The sequence below is a fragment of the Porites lutea genome, chromosome 2, assembly GCF_958299795.1.
Source record: "Porites lutea chromosome 2, jaPorLute2.1, whole genome shotgun sequence".
In the NCBI taxonomy this organism is placed as follows: Eukaryota; Metazoa; Cnidaria; class Anthozoa; order Scleractinia; family Poritidae; genus Porites; species Porites lutea.
The window spans coordinates 48,166,899-48,184,960 of NC_133202.1; the positions used below are offsets into that span (position 1 = coordinate 48,166,899).

Sequence of the window (18,062 nt, forward strand, 5' to 3'; positions counted from 1 at the left end):
GTCATCACCAGTCTTTTTAAACTCGCCTTGAAGACGAGGCTACTAATTTTGGCGGACGCATAAGAAAATTTCAGCGGCATTTTGAGAGAGCATGCGTAGTGACCATGACAACTTGGGGAAGATTATTCTCTTCGAAGTTCTGTTATACTGGAACCGAAATGTTTATGTCTGGATTGATAGGGTAGCTAACGAAGTTTGTATGCAAACGTCAGTCTAGATGGAGGAGCTCAGCGATGACGATGTGAAAGAGTTTGCTTCAGACTGGGTTAGAAGACTCCAAAATTCTGTTTTGGCTGCAGACAATGATGTCAGTAACCCAGGTGTCGTCAGGTCTCGTTTCAGTTCAGATGACGAGCGAATATTCCCTAAAGACGAATTTCGTGAAGAAATTGATGAAGTCGATCGTTCAAACTTCCGCCGGAGACCTTCTTTTGCTGTAGATCTCAGAAATTCTTTTGCAGACAAACACTTGCCCGGCCGAGGAGAAGGTGACGAAGAGCAAGTCCTGTCGTTCGAATGTTCGTCAAAACATTCGAACGTCGATCAAGACCATCAAAGATTTGGTGGAAAAAGCACTCCAAGACCGGATTCTGAGTTCTTACGCCAGAAGCGCTTGGCTTTTTTCAGCAAAAGTCTAGAGTTGGACGAAACGAAAAAGTTGAACGTATTTCGTGATGAGAATCGCAACACACCTAAACAGTTTCCGGCGAGCCTTTCCTCAACGTGTGGTCACGAAACTCACAGCTCGCGCTCCAAACACTTCGACTCTTATCCATTAAAAGGAAGGACTCATGCAAAGCAGGAGATATCAAATAAAATGCATCAGTTAGATTCATTTGAAACGCCTTTCTTAAGCGGTTTTAGCAGCAGTATTTCCGAAAGTGCTGACACAGATAGCGTGCATCTGTATCAGAATTTGTCCCCTCGGCGATTTTACTCTGATGAAGAAGAGATCAGGTTGGAGCTATGGGGATTAAAAGAGGCTGTACATTCTGGGGAGCTTGATTTAAATGCATATCTTAACAAACCATTATGGAAAGATCAATTCTTCCCTGCATCTTCAGGCCAGCTTGTCAACAGCTATGAACAAAACCATTCTAAACAACAATTTGTCAAGAGTCCTCCAAAAGATACTTACAGTTCCTTGCATATTGAAAGAACACTTAATGGTAAAGCAAGTATTAATTGTACAGAGTTTAATGGTCCAGAACCCCAGATTAATGGACCACTTTATTCTGGTTTTGAAAATTCTGATTCTGAGACTAGCTTGTTGAGTTTTGGTTCAAAGTGTGATGATGTTCATTACAGAAAAGTTATAAAGAAGCAAGAGTCTTCTGTTACTAATGGGAAAATGAGTACAAGAGTGAAAGATCCTATAGGCAAGAAGCAAGGTCATAAAATGAAGCAAAAAAGAGGCAAAGATAAAATTCTCATGGAACTGACTGAGTTTATAGAGGGTTGTGGGAATCCAAAAGATGTAGAACATTCCAAGCAAAATGGGAGAATTATAAATGGCTGGCATTCTCAAGATGTGCCATCCAAAATCACTAAAGACAATCATGAAGCAGTTGCAGTGGATCATATACAGAATGAAGATGTCAGAGGACGTGAATTCATAAGTGAAATTAAAAATCCATTAGACAAGGCTTGTGTTAGTAACAGTAACATTGCACTGTCATATAATCATATGCAGACAAATGACACTCTTGTAGTACCTGCAGAGAAATCTGGAAATGTCATGGGAAAGGTTTGCCCAAAATGCAATGAAGTCAACAGCAAGGCTGCGAACTGGTGCATTGAATGTGGCACTGCACTCATTTGTGTGAAAGCAACTTGCTTGACTCCTCAACAACGAAAAGTCTTTGAGAAGCAATGTGAAGAAACTCAGGCATTAATCAAGGAAACACTGAATAAACCAATGAATTTCTCACATCTGTTAGGTTATGATAAAGCTGAACAGGAGGAAAGGTCATTAAGCAATGACATTTCAAACCTTTCTTTACAAGTTTCACAAAGTACGAGTAATTTAGAGGACATGAGGTACTCCTCAAGTTCTTGTGAATATAAACGGCGCTGGATGCGATCAAGTACCGCTTGGAGCACCTACCATCCTTGTGAACTTACAAAGAGTCGTTCTTTTGTCAAAGATCAAACCAAAACTAAACAGAGACAGAGAGCAACATCTTTTTCAGATCTGACAAGTTCTGGAAAAGAGAAGGGTAGTAAGCATCAGAAAAGAAGCGGTCGCAACAAGTCTCGGAAAAGGACCATCAGTTACAGTGGTGCTGAAAAGGATGCAATGAATAGCTGCGATGGATTTACAAATTTAAAATCATTTGGTCAAAATAGGAATAATTCTTCTCTGAATACCACTCGAAATGAGAAACAAAACCAGGCTTCAGTTATACAAAGAGCAAGTCTGCCCATTGAGAACATGCCTGAAAATAATATATCAGCTGAAGGACTTCACAGTGAAAATTTGCCTTGTGGGATGGTTCATTCAAAAGGTTCTCCAAGTCAGTGCATGATAAAGGTATGCAGCCATTCCATCCATTTCTGAGTCTGAACCTTTATGGGGCTGTCAGTAAGGGCCAAAAGTTGGGGATTTCCCCCAACTATTGTGAACATGACTCCCACCTACTATTGTAAGAAAAATAGAACCCAACAAATTTCCTAGATGTTTGATTCCCTGCCTAGTTGTATCATTTACCCGGCAACTTGAAATTTTAATGACGGCCCAGATTAGCCCAAATCATTTTGCCAAATTAAGTTATAATGCACAAACTTCATTTTTTTTTTTTACATTATCTTTGAGGGAGGCACCAGAGTTAGCCACGAAAGCAGGAATTTGAGACAGTTCTAGGCATTTAAGATAAATTTTAAAATATAAATTTTTGTTTTGTAACAAGATGTGCAATGTTTTGATTTTTTTTTTTGCAATTTGTATGGCCCCTTTTGACTGAGTTGCATAAATGTGGATATAACTTGCAAATTATCTTCCCCATGCACAACTTTCAGTGTGTCACAGTGTGTCTGACTGTCACATTATTGGTAGCATTGCAAAGTGATGGTACAACACAGTCTGTTGCGAACAAAAAAGTGCTGATGTGTTATGAATGCTATGTAGGGTCTGCAATAGGAAACACGCAATGTACATTCAGGAACATGTGAAATAAACTCACCACTAGATAGGAAAGGGAAAACCTGGAACAATATCATAATATTACTACATTCATTTTAAGCTCAATTTCCTTTAACTGTCTAGGGTTCAACTGCATCATCATTTGATGAAGGGACCACACCTTCCAAATCAGTGGTGTCAAAGGCAGTAGTGCCACCATTGAATTTGCAAGGTAAGAAATGATTGTAGTTACTCAATGTTTGTTGTTTTTATTAATTTTAAACAAGTTAAAAAACAAGGTTTCTGTCTCCATTGAAACCTTTCAAATTTGCTCTAGTTTTCATCACACATTAATTATTTTGCTCACAGTTCCCTAGTTTCAGCCATGAGTTCATAATAATGAGTTATGTTGTGTGATTTTCCAAGCTGTTTTTAAGTGTTGAGAATTTTGATTTTCAGAATCATAATGCAATGTATCAGTGCTTGAAAAAAATGCAATTTCAGGTTGCTCTATGCTGGATTAGGAGCTTTGAAATTTTGATTTTTGAGGCAGGTCTGTAGCCTGCGAACGGCAGACGTTTCTCCTCGCTTGTTGATGTTGAGGGACGTTTCAGGAGCCAAAATGTCCCTCAGCAGCGATGAGTGAGGAGAAACATCTGCTGTTTGCAGGCTAGCAGGTCTGGTTGGACGTAGTTAAAAGATAATTTAGTTACAGTCTAACCTGCTTAGTAATTTCCCACTGGCAAGTTAGAACAAAGAATTGCTTGTGTGGCAAGAAATTGTCTGTCCAGGAGAACTCATTGCTGTCTTTAAGGCCTGGGAGAATTCCCCTGGCTTCTATAAACATTACCTCTGACTAATAATGGCATGCCAAGCAACTTGAAATCTTGCCCAGTGAGAGCCTTGACAACTAGACAGGAATTTTGTCAAGCCCTGAAGATTAATTTTAATGATGTTTATGATATTAATATCATCCTAGCTAACTACTTCAATTCCCTATGAGGAAGATAACATTAGATTGGGATTATTAACAACAATTTGGTGTCTTTTTTGTCTCAGAGGTTGGTAGTTATGAGAGAATACTAACTCTGGTAAGTTATTCTTTGATTTTCTGTTTATTACAGCAGTTTCTTGTGATACATTAACTATGAGACAAGTGTTTTTGTCCGTTATGGTGGGCTGAGAAAACAGATGACATTTTGCGATACCACCAACGATTTCCCCACTAAATAACGTCTGAGAAACAAGGGCAGAAATTCCATACTGATGACGTGTCACTACCCAGATCTGGGTACTGCTTCTGATCGGTCGTGCCACTTGTGAAATTAGCTTCAACCAATCGCTCGTTTCTCAGACGTCATTTCATGGGGAAACGGTTGGTGGCATCGCAAAATGTCGTGTGTTTTCTCAGGCTACTGTTATGGCTGAGAACTTGGTCATTCTACTGTGGCCATTCTCAATGGGTGAAACAAATCCTTGGCAAGGTGTTTGCCATTGCTACAGTATAATACATAAATTAAAGAGGAGCAGCTGAGTATGACTATACCCAGGCCCCTGTCTCTGAAGCTGTATGAGTGGACTCAATGAACTTAGTAAAACTTTCTGTATTTTTGAGTTGTGTGGTTTCTTACATATATTTGTTACGTTCTATTCTATTTTCTGTTTGATTACAATTACACAGATTCGTTCTCAACGTGAAAGTGAGCCGGTACCATACCTGTACCTTCCTGATGAAATCCTGTTGCAGATATTTTCCTTTTTGTCACACAAAGACTTGGCATCTTGCGCTAGAGTTTGCAGTCAGTTCTATCGTATATCCTTGGATGAAACCTTGTGTAAGTTTTTGTTACAAAAGTTTTATAGACCTGGCCTCAGTTGTTCAAAAGCTGGATAGAGCTATCCATCGGATAAATCTCTATCCAGTAGATAAGTATTAGGGAAACCAATAATTGCTCTATCCACTGGGTAGAGATTTATATGGTGGATAGGGCTATCCAGCTCTTTGGACAACTGGGGCCAGAGGGACCCTTGCGTGACTAGCAACAAAATCTTTGACAGTGGTTTCCTTGATTCAGTGTGCCTGACATCAACTGTTGTGGTTAATACATCACTTCACCAACTCAATTTATTGTTAGACTTGTACCGTTAAGGATGAACTACATAAATCGTCTCTATGAACAAACCAAGTGTATAGATACAACTGTAGGTCTGTAAATTTCTTTTACCCTTTTAAGTCCTTAAAAAATGTATCAGAAAAGGGTCATTAGTGGATTATAGTTGCATTATGAGTCCCTTAAAATGACTAGACATGCTTAGTTACTTTAATTTGTAAACAGTATATTTAATCCAAGATAATTATTTATTGAACAGAATCAATCATCTGATCAATAATATTGAACATAATCAATATTCAACATATTAATAACACATGGTGCAATCATTGTGTTTATTCACAGGGAAAGTTATTGTTCTGAAAAAGAACAACAATATCAATGATGAATGGCTATGCTCTATTGGCAAACATCGACCTACAAGTTTAACAATCTCCCAGTGTCACAGTGACAAAGTAACATCCAAGGGTCTTAGAGAGTTGTTTCGGAACTGTAGTGACTCCTTAGAGGTTAGGACAATCTTGTGAACTATAAACATGTAATGATCCCATTTATTTACAATTACAGTTTTAAAAATGGCTACAGTTATTATTAGCAATAGCCCAATATCATGAGCATAATAGTATCAGATGCTCTAAATTTTTATCCTTGTGCAACCACCTCCCAAACAAAAAACCATCTCTTTTATGCAGCGGGACCTTGTTTGGTGGTAATTCCTTCATTGTTTTAACCTCCTGTACATGACCACTTGCACACTTGCAGGGAGTCTGATCTCTATGTTTGCGTTATGTTTCATACAACTTAGATTACAAGTGCAGGGCTGTGCTCTAGCAGAGCCTGGCACCCAACTTTTGCTCCTGGGCGACTAGAAAATCTCAGATTTTTCAAACAAATCATGTGCTTGGCACCCTAGATTTTACAGGTTCAGAGCACTGGGCACTCTTCAATTATCTTTAGAGCACAGCCTTGAAGCAGTACTTAAAGTGAAATAATTTGTGATTTAGAATTTACCTGAAGTAAATTCTGAGAGTCATATTCATAGATGTGTCTGACCTGTTCTTATAAAAGACCCGTTGTTGTTTGCCCCTCACAAGCGACCACCTCCCCTAATCAACCATTTAATCTTGCGCACTGTGGGATGGTTGGTTGGTTCAACTGTATATCTAAACCTTTTGAAGATACCATCCCTCCTTCTCTGCCTTAGCTGGTTAAAAAGTAAGTTCAATCAGTGAAGGTAAACCACAAAATTATTATTTTCTAGGAGCTGAATTTTAGTAGTTGCCGTGGCAGTGAGTTAATTGGTGAGTCTGTTCTGCTGCACGTTGCAGCACGATGCTGTTGGCTAAAGTCTGTTGACGCAAGCTGGAGTAATGTCAGTGACAATGGTGTCCAAGCTCTTGTTGACAATGTAAAAAGGTAAAGCCTTTGTCAGTCTGTAATTTATATATTCCTTCCTTGTTTTCTGTAACTTGTGGGCCGATGAAGCTGTCAGTTCAAAAATGGCACAGTTGATGTCAATTTTGCACAGAAGAAAAGTTCCTCAGAAATTGCTGAATTCGTGCATACAGGCTCCTTTTGGTCAATCATTTGGTCAGGTTGATTATTTTTCTCTCTGATGCATAATTTTCAAGATAATTATTTTAGGATGAAATAAGTACAGTGTAGTTTAAACAAAGGACTTTCAGACCAATATAATGGACTGTATACTTAAAGATGACTAACAACTATTAAAGGAGTAAAAAATCTTTTGATTTACATTTGCCAAAATCTAACAAAAAGTGTTTTGAGTAGCTTTTTTGTATGCCAATATCACAAGCGATATTAGTTAATATTAAATGCTAATAATTCAATATACTTTCAGTGCTTCTTTTGATTTTACCTTGAAAATGACAAAGGGGAAATGGAGCCTGTACTGTCTGTGAAGTATTTTGACATGAATTTTAATCATGTTGTAGGTTGGAGTGTTTATGTTTAAATGGGTGTCAAGCAGTCAGTGATGAGTCAATCAAATGTGTGGCTAACAAACATGGCAAAACGTAAGTTTTTGTACAGACTGATGTCTGCAATCTTTGCATTTTGAGTAACAAGGGAAAGACTTTTTAGCCATGAGGATGGTAGCTTAACAGTATTACCCCAGTATGACTTATCATGCATGTTTGTTTCTTGTAACAGATTTGTTGAGAAGCAAATAAAAAGGATTTGTTTTTACTTTGTAGAATTGTTGTCCTTGAGTAGATGATGTTTCTTTGACAACTTAATGGTAATTTTTGCCTGTTGTTAGTGCTACCAGCCATATTAATCTATATATGATAAAGTTTTAACCTAATGCCAAAAATTGAAGAAATAACACCTTGATTTTCTTTTCCTTATTTCCACAGCCTTAGAATCTTTGAAGTGTTTGGCTGCTTTAACATCACACCATCTGGGATTAGAATTCTTGGTCAGACTTGTAAACAGCTACAGACACTGAATATTGGCCAGTGTCATAAGGTGAGGAAAATATAAAATGAAATCTTTTATTCTTTATGAAGTAGTGTTGCTCAATCAAACATAAAGATTTTTCTGAGTACATAAAGGTCAGTGATATACCTGGCCCTGTTTGTTCAAATCACTGTCCATCGGATAAGTACTGAGGCCATTTTTGAGTTCCAAAAACTCTCATTTTCAAAACAATTCTAAGTTCAAAATGTTTCATTTTCAAATCAATGGCTTTGCACTTAGCCTCAATTTGAAACAGAGGCTTGAGGTACCTCAGAATGAATAGCCTACTGCATTATTCACTGGATAGAGGTTTATCCTGCGGCTAGCATTATCCACAGTTTCATCCACTGGGGCTGGATATCGCTTTCCATCTTTTGAATATGCATAATTTAATTATGATGTCCTCTTCAATAATTATTTTGCTGAACTGCTATACATTAATGAACTGTTAACAAAAAGGTTTGTTTATCTGTTTTCATTTTGCTTGACTACTGTTGCAGATTACAGATTCAGCAATCGGATCATTGGTATCAAACCTACCAGAGCTTGAGAACCTTGATCTAAGAGGCTGCAAACAGGTAGAACCACATCTTTATTTTTGTTGTTTTAAGTTTCCTTTGAGCAGCCTTTTGACCTGTTTTACAGTTCACAAGCTGTCCTTAGACATGGCTGTTATGAACACTACATGAATCCATAACTTAGATAAGTGAAGGTTAGCATTGCATTGTTTTGTGTAAGTATAATTTTAAGTCGCATCTTCCTCAAGAAAATCCCTGAAATGGTCTCAATCCCATCTCTATTATGCCAAATATACTATGACAAATGAAATTTGTGGTCATTTGCTTTAACCATAAAAGATGCCAAAAGAAAAGTCTTGAAGACACATTCATCTCTATTGTTGTAACATTTACAGCAATAATCAGAAAACCCTCCAACAGATATAACTCGTGTTTCATGTGCACACCAACATTACCTGTTCCAGGCGTTCAGATCGGGGGGTAGGGTGGGGGGGGGGGGGGCAGCAGGGGACAGTGGAAAGAGATGTGAGCACAAAAAAGCAACAACGAGGGGGTGGGGTAGGGGTGAGAGCCCTCTTTTCCTCTTCATTTTTTCCTCGCTCTCTTCCTTTGCGTCGTGCTCCACTATCCGAACACCTGGAACAGGCTAACAACAACAATGTGGCCTGCCCCACAGACAGAACTAGACTTATAATCCGGGTTAGATTATGTCTACTAAGCAGGCTACAAAAAAGAAATTATTTCTGTATTGTTTTGCCACTTAGAGGTCAGGAAGTACAGCGAACTTCCTTTCAGCTGCAGAACTGTTGTCTTGATTAGCCAGTCAAGTCGACGTACTTAATACTTATACTGAAGCAAACGTTTTTTTTCTAATACATAAAAACTTTACTACAGGTTCGTGACTCAGCAGTGAAGAAGATTGTTCGCCACTGTCCACTTGTCACCACACTAGTTCTGGCGAATTGTCCTCTTATTACAGATGTGTCTCTAACAGAAATAGCCACCAATCTTCCCAGAATAAGGTAGCCTGCAGACGCTGTTAAAATCTTTTAGCATACATGTTTACATTTTATTTGTAACCATACAAAAGTTTTATTCTGTGGATAGACGCCTGTCCAGGATCACGCTGTTAATGTGGGGGCTGAAGTTGGGAGGGGGACATCGGAGGTAAAAACAGAAAATTCTACTTTCTCGCGCACCCTATTTTTACCTCTACCTCCTGGTGCTTTTTGCTCACAGGTGCTCGGCTCATTTTGTCGAGTTCTCGTTTGCATTGAGAAAATAGAGAGTAAACAGCCTGTTTTTCAGTGCCTTTGTGCACACTGTTAATGCGCGTGCATTATTTCGGTGGAACAATGTTAGTCAATTCAAACGCAGGAGTGAACTTAATTCTGCACATGCATAAATTCATTGTTACTAAGCCGTATTCGTCGCTAGTCACAATGGCCTCAGTTTCAACGATGATAGATTGTTAATGATAGTAACAGTCTCATGTTCGACATGTTTGAGAATTCAAGCTTTTAGGATGCTAACAGTTATCGAACTAGTTATAATTAAGAATTGGCTCTGTCTCCCTGGAATGCTAAAGCAGGATAAGTTATTGAATTTATGTTTTCTTCCTAGGTCTCTTGATATCTGTGGCTGTTCCAGAATAAGTGACAATGGTATCTGTGCTCTCTCGAAAAGCTGTCAGCGACTGGAACTTTTAGATTTGACCTCAACAGGAGTTGGCCACAAGAGGTTCGTTATTTATTTTTTTGGTTCGAATTTCTCTTTTTTTTGTCATTTTTTTAATGCATATTGGTCGCCATTCATGGAGGAAAAATAGCGTAAAAAGCAGCCGAATTTCCCGACGCCACCACTGGTTTCCCGCGAAATGACTTCCGAGGAACTACTGAAGAAATTCCATACTGATGACGCTTCACTACCCAGATCTGAGTAGTGCTTTCGATTCGCTGTGCTTCGTGGGAAACGTGCTTCAGCCAATCAGATTCACCTCCCAGATGCGGGTAGTGACACGTCATCAGTATGGAATTTCCGCGCTCGTTCCCCAGACCAGTGGTGCCGTCCGGAAATGTCGGCTGTGTTCTTAGGCTAGGATGAAAAATTGCTTGGATTTGGTTTGTTGTTACATAGCTGTCATTGAAACCCTCTCCCCCCCCCTCCCCCCTTAAAGTTATACTGTTCACCACGCGTGTGTGTTTAAGATAATATAAAACCGTATTCAGATGTAATCATGTGGGAGAATAAGTGGACCCTTAAGTAACAAAATTTGTACTTGCATTCTCCAACAGAAAAGTAAAGGTAACCGTGCTCTTTTAATTTTTGTGCGCTTACGTAGTTGTTGAATATGTTTATCTAGATATTTGCGCCTTATAAGTTTTGAAATTGAATTAAATTAAATTAATTTTTTTTAGTGTTTTGTCGCTCGCCAACTACTGCAGTCAAAGTCTGTGTAATCTAAAGCTGAGTTTCTGCACAGATATTTCTCAAAATACAGTTGCACACCTCGCTAAGAACTGTAGAAGGTAAGGCAGCACTTTTGAGTTGTCTAGTGTTTAAACAAAACGGAACAAACATGTTTCTGTGAGACGCCACACACGTCCCAACACTGCACGTGACTCTGTCACTATTACTTTCCCTTCGATATTTCTACTTCTCTTGCAACGTGATGTCCCTTGTTTCCCTCGTCTCCCAGAGTTGGCCTAAAGGATGTTTTTTTTTGTCTCTCCACAGGCTGACCACACTTCACTTGTACGGCTGTAAGCGCATACGTAACACCTCAGACCTCAGGCTACTCAACCCTGCACTTACGATCGAGTGTTGACATGTGATCACAGCATGCTAGTATCGATAGTGATTGAGTTGTTATTATTCTTCTTCCTATAACCCAATTTGACGCTTTTACTGCCGGTGTAATAGTTCAGGATCAAAGCCTGCAAATGTGTTCAATCTCTTTACCAAGCTGTAACTGGCAAACCAGCAATCACATTTGACACACTCTTTCTTTTGTTGATCTAATTTTCTGTCGAGATTAAGAGAACGAACAAGTTGTTGTTCGGTAGCTGGGAAGGTTACTTATCTAGTGACCTACAAATCAGACGTCTTTTAACCAAGGGAGTGGCCCGGAAGACGAGCTTAATACCGGTTTGGCTGATTCGGTTGATCCCAGAGAAAACGATCATTGTGATTTTCCTGTAAATTTTCGCGTCTTTTCTTAACCAGTCAGTCTTCCTGACAGACTTGTTCCCCGTGCTTGGCGGGAAAAAGTCAGGTTGTGATTGGCTTATTCCGTTTTTGTGTCTGCTGTGATTGTCCGGACTTGTTTCTTTGGTATTACGTCAGTAAGTTAACTCTAAGCCTGACTTAGCCTGTTCTTAGACCCTGTACCTCGGGGAATTTATGGACCACAAGTGAAAAGGTGTAGAGGTGGGATCGCTCTTGAAAGAAAAGGTTTGTTGACAGGCTGAGCCTAACTTGGATACTCCCCCAAGTGGATCGGTTTTGTTGCATGAAGATATTGTTTTTCAGTGCAAATTTGTGCTTTGCGGTTGTACAGTTAAATTCCAGGGGCGTAGCCAGCCTATAGACCGGTAGGCCTACAAAGTTTTGGTTTGATCACTCTATTGCGTGTAATAAATTATGCGATTTTGGGGTGAACTTAAAAGCTTAAGAGCTCAAAGTGTTGGTGAGGTCGGTGCGTACAAGTCATGCGTGCAAAAATCAGGATATGTTGAAATGAAAGTCAGCCAGGCCTATGCTTAGTCGAAAAGCTGACTACGCCGCTGAATTCCTTGTTAAAAGTGTGATGTAGATGGAAATATAGAATTCTATAGGGAAGAAAATAACTGCGTAAATAGTAAAATAAAAAGCTGTTCTTGTTTGTACAGAATGAGAAACTTATCATTGCATGACTCTTATTAAACAGATTTGGCAAAGATGTCTTTATTTTTCTAATGTACCAGCATAATCATGAAAACCTCTGTCCTGACGATTATATTCGACATACATGTTTGGATAAATCGCTTTACACCCCGATTTTCATCGTTTTGTTTTTGTTTTTTTTTTAAAGTTGGTGATTAACTCTGTCATTTGTAGTTCACAGAGTTTGAAAATCGCAAAGTGAATTGGTTTAATATCCAGAGGTCATATTGATTATGCATGGCAAATATGACAATTATACTGTAATTTACTTTAACATTAAATTAATGGTCTATTAATTTCTTGAAACAAAGGATTTCGCCGTCTTTTCGTCCAGTCTTGGATTCATTTCTGTAAAGGAAAAATGTATATAAGATGCATATATTATTCTTGATAATAGTGTGTTTTGTGAAAATTCACTTGATTTCAGAAATTATCGTAATAAAAACTGTGTCTTTGAGTGGGGTTCTAATCTTAGAGAATCAAATTGCACGTCATCTATGTTTTACACATGGTTTGATAGACGTGCTTTTCAAGAAACGAGCTTTTGAAATTCAGCTAAATAGATGCTTGAGAGAAAGTGGGCATTTTGCCTAGATATGTAGAGCTTACAGCTTGGGTGATCCTTTGGGCTGGAGTAGTCGTGCAAAAACGGTCTGCACGATTCAAGTGCAGGTTGATCTTATTCGAATTTGACAAATTGACAAGCGAAGTATTAGTTTTTTTGGTCGACCGAAGCTCTGTGATAGGCCCGGTTCAGACGTCGAAATTTCATGAGACGAACCTGAAACATTGAATTAAGTAGATGAAAAGTCCGGCGTCTGAATCAGTTAGGTACGCCTATTCACTTTTAGAACAACTGAGGCGTTCTTTCCGCCTTGCCCGGCCGGGAATTTCGACTTTGGAGCGACTTTGGAACGGCTTTGTTTTAGACGCTGAACTTTTCACGTGCCGAACCTACATACATACATACCTAATACCTAATGCATAAATTATTAAAACGTGTCCGCTTTTGCAAGCATTTTGACCGAAATGTGCATTTTTCTCCTTGAACTTAGTTGGGCTGGAATAAAGATCGATCAATTCAGCCGGGCTAAATAAACTCGCTCGAACCACGTGGCGGCGCGGAATAATGGGGCTTAGGGACTAGGCAAAGTCAGTTACAAAGAGGTACCTTTCGCAAAAGTAGTACGCGGGGTTCGACCAAATCCTCAGATTGTTTCTTTAGTTAATTAAGGGTTGTCCTAGTAAGGTCAAAATGGCCAGCCCGTTTTTTTGCATTGAGAGTAAAGATGTCAAAACGACAAGGGCAACAAGATTGTCAAAAGAGCAACACGTTTACGACGGTTTATGAGCAAAACAACAATTCTGTTCTGCTTATTTAAAAAAAACCTCTTGCATTTCGACGTTCTTGGTTGCTTAAGTTCTTCAATCATCCAAGTGGGTGAATAATCTTTGGAGAAACACACACAAGTCAGCAGGCAGGGTTTTCCTGGTGCTGGCACAAGCGCTCAGCTAGGTTCCAGACGTTCGAATTGTGGGGACGGCGCGAAGAGATGTGAGCGGGAAAAACATCGACAGGGGTGGGGTAGTGGGTCAGTGAGAGCAAGGGAACGGTGTTCCATCCTCCTCGTCCTTCGTTAAGTGTTCGTTATTCGTTTTATCAGCAGGTTCCTCACCTCTAATATTTCTCTTTCTCCGCCAGCCAATAGCCGAGTTTCCAGCGTTGACTGCTCCTGCCTGTTCTTCTCTCCTGTGTTCTCTTCCTTTTTCTAGAACTTTCTCGTATTGACCCTTTGTTTCTGCTACTTGGTTGATAATCAGAATACTGCTTAGTGCAGACACGATTAAAACTATAAATGAGAATTTCATCTGAAAGCAAAGAAAACGTTGGCAAGCTATGGTCAGATCTTTTTTAACCTGACTTTTTATTGCTAGGGTTTACATTTTTGAGTTTGATAAGAAATGAGATCCTATAGGTGACCGCTAATTCTGGGTTCATGAAGAAGCCCTATTACACCTGGCCGGTATTAGAAGAAAGACACGAATCCTATGGCATTGTCCCCTAGCACTTATTCTTCTGAGAAATGCATACTTATTCTGACTCAATCACGTAGGCCATATGATCCCGCCGAACAACGAATAAAGCTTATTGCGTATGGGCAGAATTAAAGCAAAGAGTGCAAGGGAAAATTGAGAGATCTAGGAAATTTGACTTGGGGACGCAACTATATATAAATCACGAAGCAATGCATAAGCTATCTTTAGGCGAACTTTACCTCCTTTAACTGAGTAGTGATTGGTCCTAAGTTTATCTTCGAACGAAAAGAACTGTTTTCTTTTGCAGTGGAGAGGACGGTCCAACAATATCACATCTGAGTTAACACTGATTCAAAATAACCTTTTTCTTTTATCAGTCTTTATTCATTCAATGTCTATCTGCCTAATGGCGAAAATAAATCAACCTAAGCCCCCTTACGCTCGGCTTCCGACACTGGGTAAACGTTCCATAAAGATATTGAATTCACTATTAAGCATTTTGACCATTTTGATTTATGTGCCTTAATATTTCTCGCATTAACACAATTGATTAGTCAAAATGAGTCATAAGTAATCCACTACTGACAACAGAAAACAGGACGGGAATAGGTAATTTAATAAGAACTGTTCGTCAAACCCATCCGGCTGACGTGGACGGTTCTTTGTTTGTTTCACTTAACACAATGCCAGCTCATGATTAATATATGTTACACAAAATTGGCTACAAATATAGATGTTTGTTAAACAAAGAGATTTCACCAAAACAGATTTATGAAATCGGTTAGTGGATCATGGTCTAAGAATAAAGAAAAAAAAAGCGAAAAAAAATAAAAAAAAAGAAGAAAAGAAGGAAGATATACCTGGAAGAAACACAAAACAAATAGTAATATATATGTACTATTTTTGCAAAGTTTTAAAAAGGTGAAGATGCTTTTTATTATGTAAAACATTTTTCGATTGTCTCACATTCGTTATGTTTTACAAATTTAAATAATCTTTTGAAATCTCGCGATTCATTAACTGCTTTTTTGACCGTTTGTTGAGCCCTCGGTTCCCATTCAGTAACTTCACAGTTGCTTTTATTATTATTTTTTTCAAAAGCCGAAAATTGGCTCCTACTAGGAGCGCATACTCAAGCTATACACTTTTCTTTCCGATCCAGTTTACTATAAGAATTGGAGGTTTATGCAAAGGTGTTAATTAGAAGTCTTCAAATGTGAACTTGAGATGCACCGAAAGACAGTGAATGTAGTATTAAGTTCTTACGTAATCATCTTTGACTGATTCCCGGTCACTATCAGGTCCTAGTAAATCGGGTAATTTCCGACAGTTTAAGAAATTGTCGAATCAAATGATTACCACGATGCTCAGATTAGTTGTAATGATTACTGACCATTATTAGCGATGGCTTTTAACTTTCAGTGATATTCAGGGGCCCTACGAAGACTACGAGTTTCATATGTGGTAATGTTCCAGTTTAATTGCCGATTTGAAAAGCAGCGTGGACTACTGCCTGACTATAGACGCCTCTGTATAGTGAAGCTTGCACTATGATTTCCCTCTCCTCATCTTAAAGAAACTGAATCTCCTCATCAAAACTGTGTTCGAAGTGGGATTTACTTATTTACTTGTTACAAAGAGATGAGCCAAAATTAGAAACCAGAAGGCTGCCACGTCACATGAAGCTAATTTAAGCCGGAGCAAATAAAAAGCAGCAAGAGTAGCTATTTTATAAAAGGCGCGCACTTTAAGTCAGAACTGAACGAAGTTCTTTGCACGTGATCTGGTGTTTTCAGCGGGAAAACAAGCACCTCTTTTGTGGATAGGAAACAAATCGTGAACTTCATAGACTGGAAAGATTCAAACTGTTTGAAGTTCAATCCAGTATACTCTTTGTTTAGAAACAAGTAAAGAAGCAGCTGTAAACGTATGATTGATCACAATTCTCACTAAAAATCTCATTGAATAAATGGGAGCAGAATTTTGACTAAGACTTATTCGACGTGCATGAAGAGTCATTGCGTTCAGTCTAGAACAGCATATCTACCTTCTTGCATGATGTTAAAACTTCCTTTTTATGTTTCTTTTAAAGAGCCAAGAAATTGTTTTCCTGCCTGAATCAGGGAAAATCTAAAATCCTCTCCAATAATACTTCAGTTTCAGATTCATTCATTCCTTCAATGTGATGTGAAAATTGTAAAGAGTGAGCACCCATCTTGATAATAAAATCCACTTTAAGATTACAATCAATAATTAAAAAGAATTTTCAGAAGGCATCAGCAAATTAAGAATTGTTTCATTTAGAAAGAGAAAGTTAAAGAAATTAAATTTGAATTAGCTAAAAAAAACGTCGTTTTTTTGAAGTATTACAAATATTTTGGAGGTGAGAGGGAAAAAAAATATGCTTTCTTCCAGAACTGTTTGACTTTTACTTCATGATTTAAGATTTATATATCAATAACCACTAATTCTGATTTACAAATACCTTTAACGCTGTCGATATTCAACAGAAGGTCTTCAGCTTAGGAATTGAAACAAGACGATTTCCTTTTCATCGGGTGTTCAAATTAGGGTCGTCTTTTTAATTCCGAATCAAAACATGTTTAGTTAGATGTCGTGTAGTCGAACAGCTTAGCAACAGTCGGATTTTCCTAGTCATTTGTACCAGTCTCTTAAAGATTATATTGTTTGATACAGATGTGCTCCGACAGTTAGTCATCAATTTTGTCTTTTTGGCCAGGAGGAAAATTTCCATGTTCTGCGTTTCGGAATTCTGGGCTCATAGTTTTTATAGCAGCTTTTTGCCTGATTATTTAAACAACCGCAGATTTTTTGAGGATTGTATAAAAATCTCTCAGTTTAAGGCTCAGCGCACGAAAAAGATAGCCTGCAGAGCTAGCAGGCGTTTTGTTTTAGCGCGACCCTCCCCTATTTAGACAGCGTCACCCTCTCCCTAATTTGTTTTTGAATCGCCCCAACTTTCGGTCAGTCGAAAGTCCAAATCCTTCCCACAGCTAGACTGTTCACAGTCCTCTATTTTCCCGTAAGATCATCGAGATCGAGAGCTTTGCGTTACGGGCTACCAATCTTGCATGAGTGTCAAAACTACCTAGGGGGCGGGGGCGGTTTGGGCCATAATTCCCGACGCCCGCCCCCTCGGTACATTTTAAAATCAAGATAGCCATTACGGTAAGAAGACGCGGTATATCTAAACGATCTCACATAAAAATAGGGGACTGTGAACAGTCTATCCCACAGCAAAATACGCCTGCTTTGCAGGCCAGAAAAACGACGGCAAAGCCTTTGGGTTGCCTGTGAACTCCAGTTGTACCCCAGTCTCTTTTCTCATTGCTCCGCCAAAAGAGCTCCAAGATGGCGGAAGCTCGTGTTTTTGTGTTAAAAGACCTTAAAAAGACCTTGGTTTGGGCGTGAAAAGTCTTAAAACTGTCAGTACGTAGTTTCAAAGCACACTGTTTTCGCTCCTATGGTTAAATCAGTTTCTGCTCAAGACAGCGTTCACAGTTAAACTTACAGTCGTGCGCAACTAAACAACCTGGAAATCAAGAATCAGTTTGTAGCCTGGCGCAAAGTTGCCTGTAGAAGGTCCGTTAATTCCATACATGTTGCTACTTGAGCACTTATTTCGTTTTCTTAGTTTGAATTCTTAATGTAGTCGTATTAATGCTACTATGAATGAATTCCAGCATGTGACTCACAACACGTTAGAAAAATAATTCATCTCAATTCTGATGTAAGCTTAAACTTTAACTGGGCATTTCTGATTCAGATTATGACATACAATGCAAAATATACCTAAGTAAAAAGTATGTTACTGAGCTGTTTTTTTGGCTCTTCTTTGTAGGCCAACAG

The 18,062-nt window shown here is 38.8% G+C and overlaps 1 protein-coding gene across 1 annotated transcript; it reads left to right on the forward strand.

Moving 5' to 3' along the window:
• The first annotated feature begins 123 nt into the window (after nt 1-123).
• On the forward strand, nt 124-12,612 carry LOC140928887 (uncharacterized). The gene is made up of 13 exons (XM_073378691.1): nt 124-2,533; nt 3,266-3,353; nt 4,181-4,212; nt 4,803-4,956; nt 5,578-5,741; nt 6,494-6,648; nt 7,188-7,268; nt 7,611-7,722; nt 8,214-8,291; nt 9,126-9,253; nt 9,855-9,971; nt 10,649-10,759; nt 10,968-12,612. Exons 1-13 carry the CDS (start codon nt 218-220, stop codon nt 11,056-11,058), a joined length of 3,627 nt encoding a protein of 1,208 aa, XP_073234792.1. The 5' UTR covers nt 124-217; the 3' UTR covers nt 11,059-12,612.
• Nucleotides 12,613-18,062: the final 5,450 nt, after the last annotated feature.

Coding starts and splice junctions, on each gene's coding strand:
- LOC140928887 (XM_073378691.1), top strand. CDS start 218: ATGGAGGAGCTCAGCGATGACGATGTGAAAGAGTTTGCTTCAGACTGG. Junction 3,354..4,180: donor GCCACCATTGAATTTGCAAG/GTAAGAAATGAT, acceptor TTTTTGTCTCAG/AGGTTGGTAGTTATGAGAGA. Junction 6,649..7,187: donor CTTGTTGACAATGTAAAAAG/GTAAAGCCTTTG, acceptor ATCATGTTGTAG/GTTGGAGTGTTTATGTTTAA.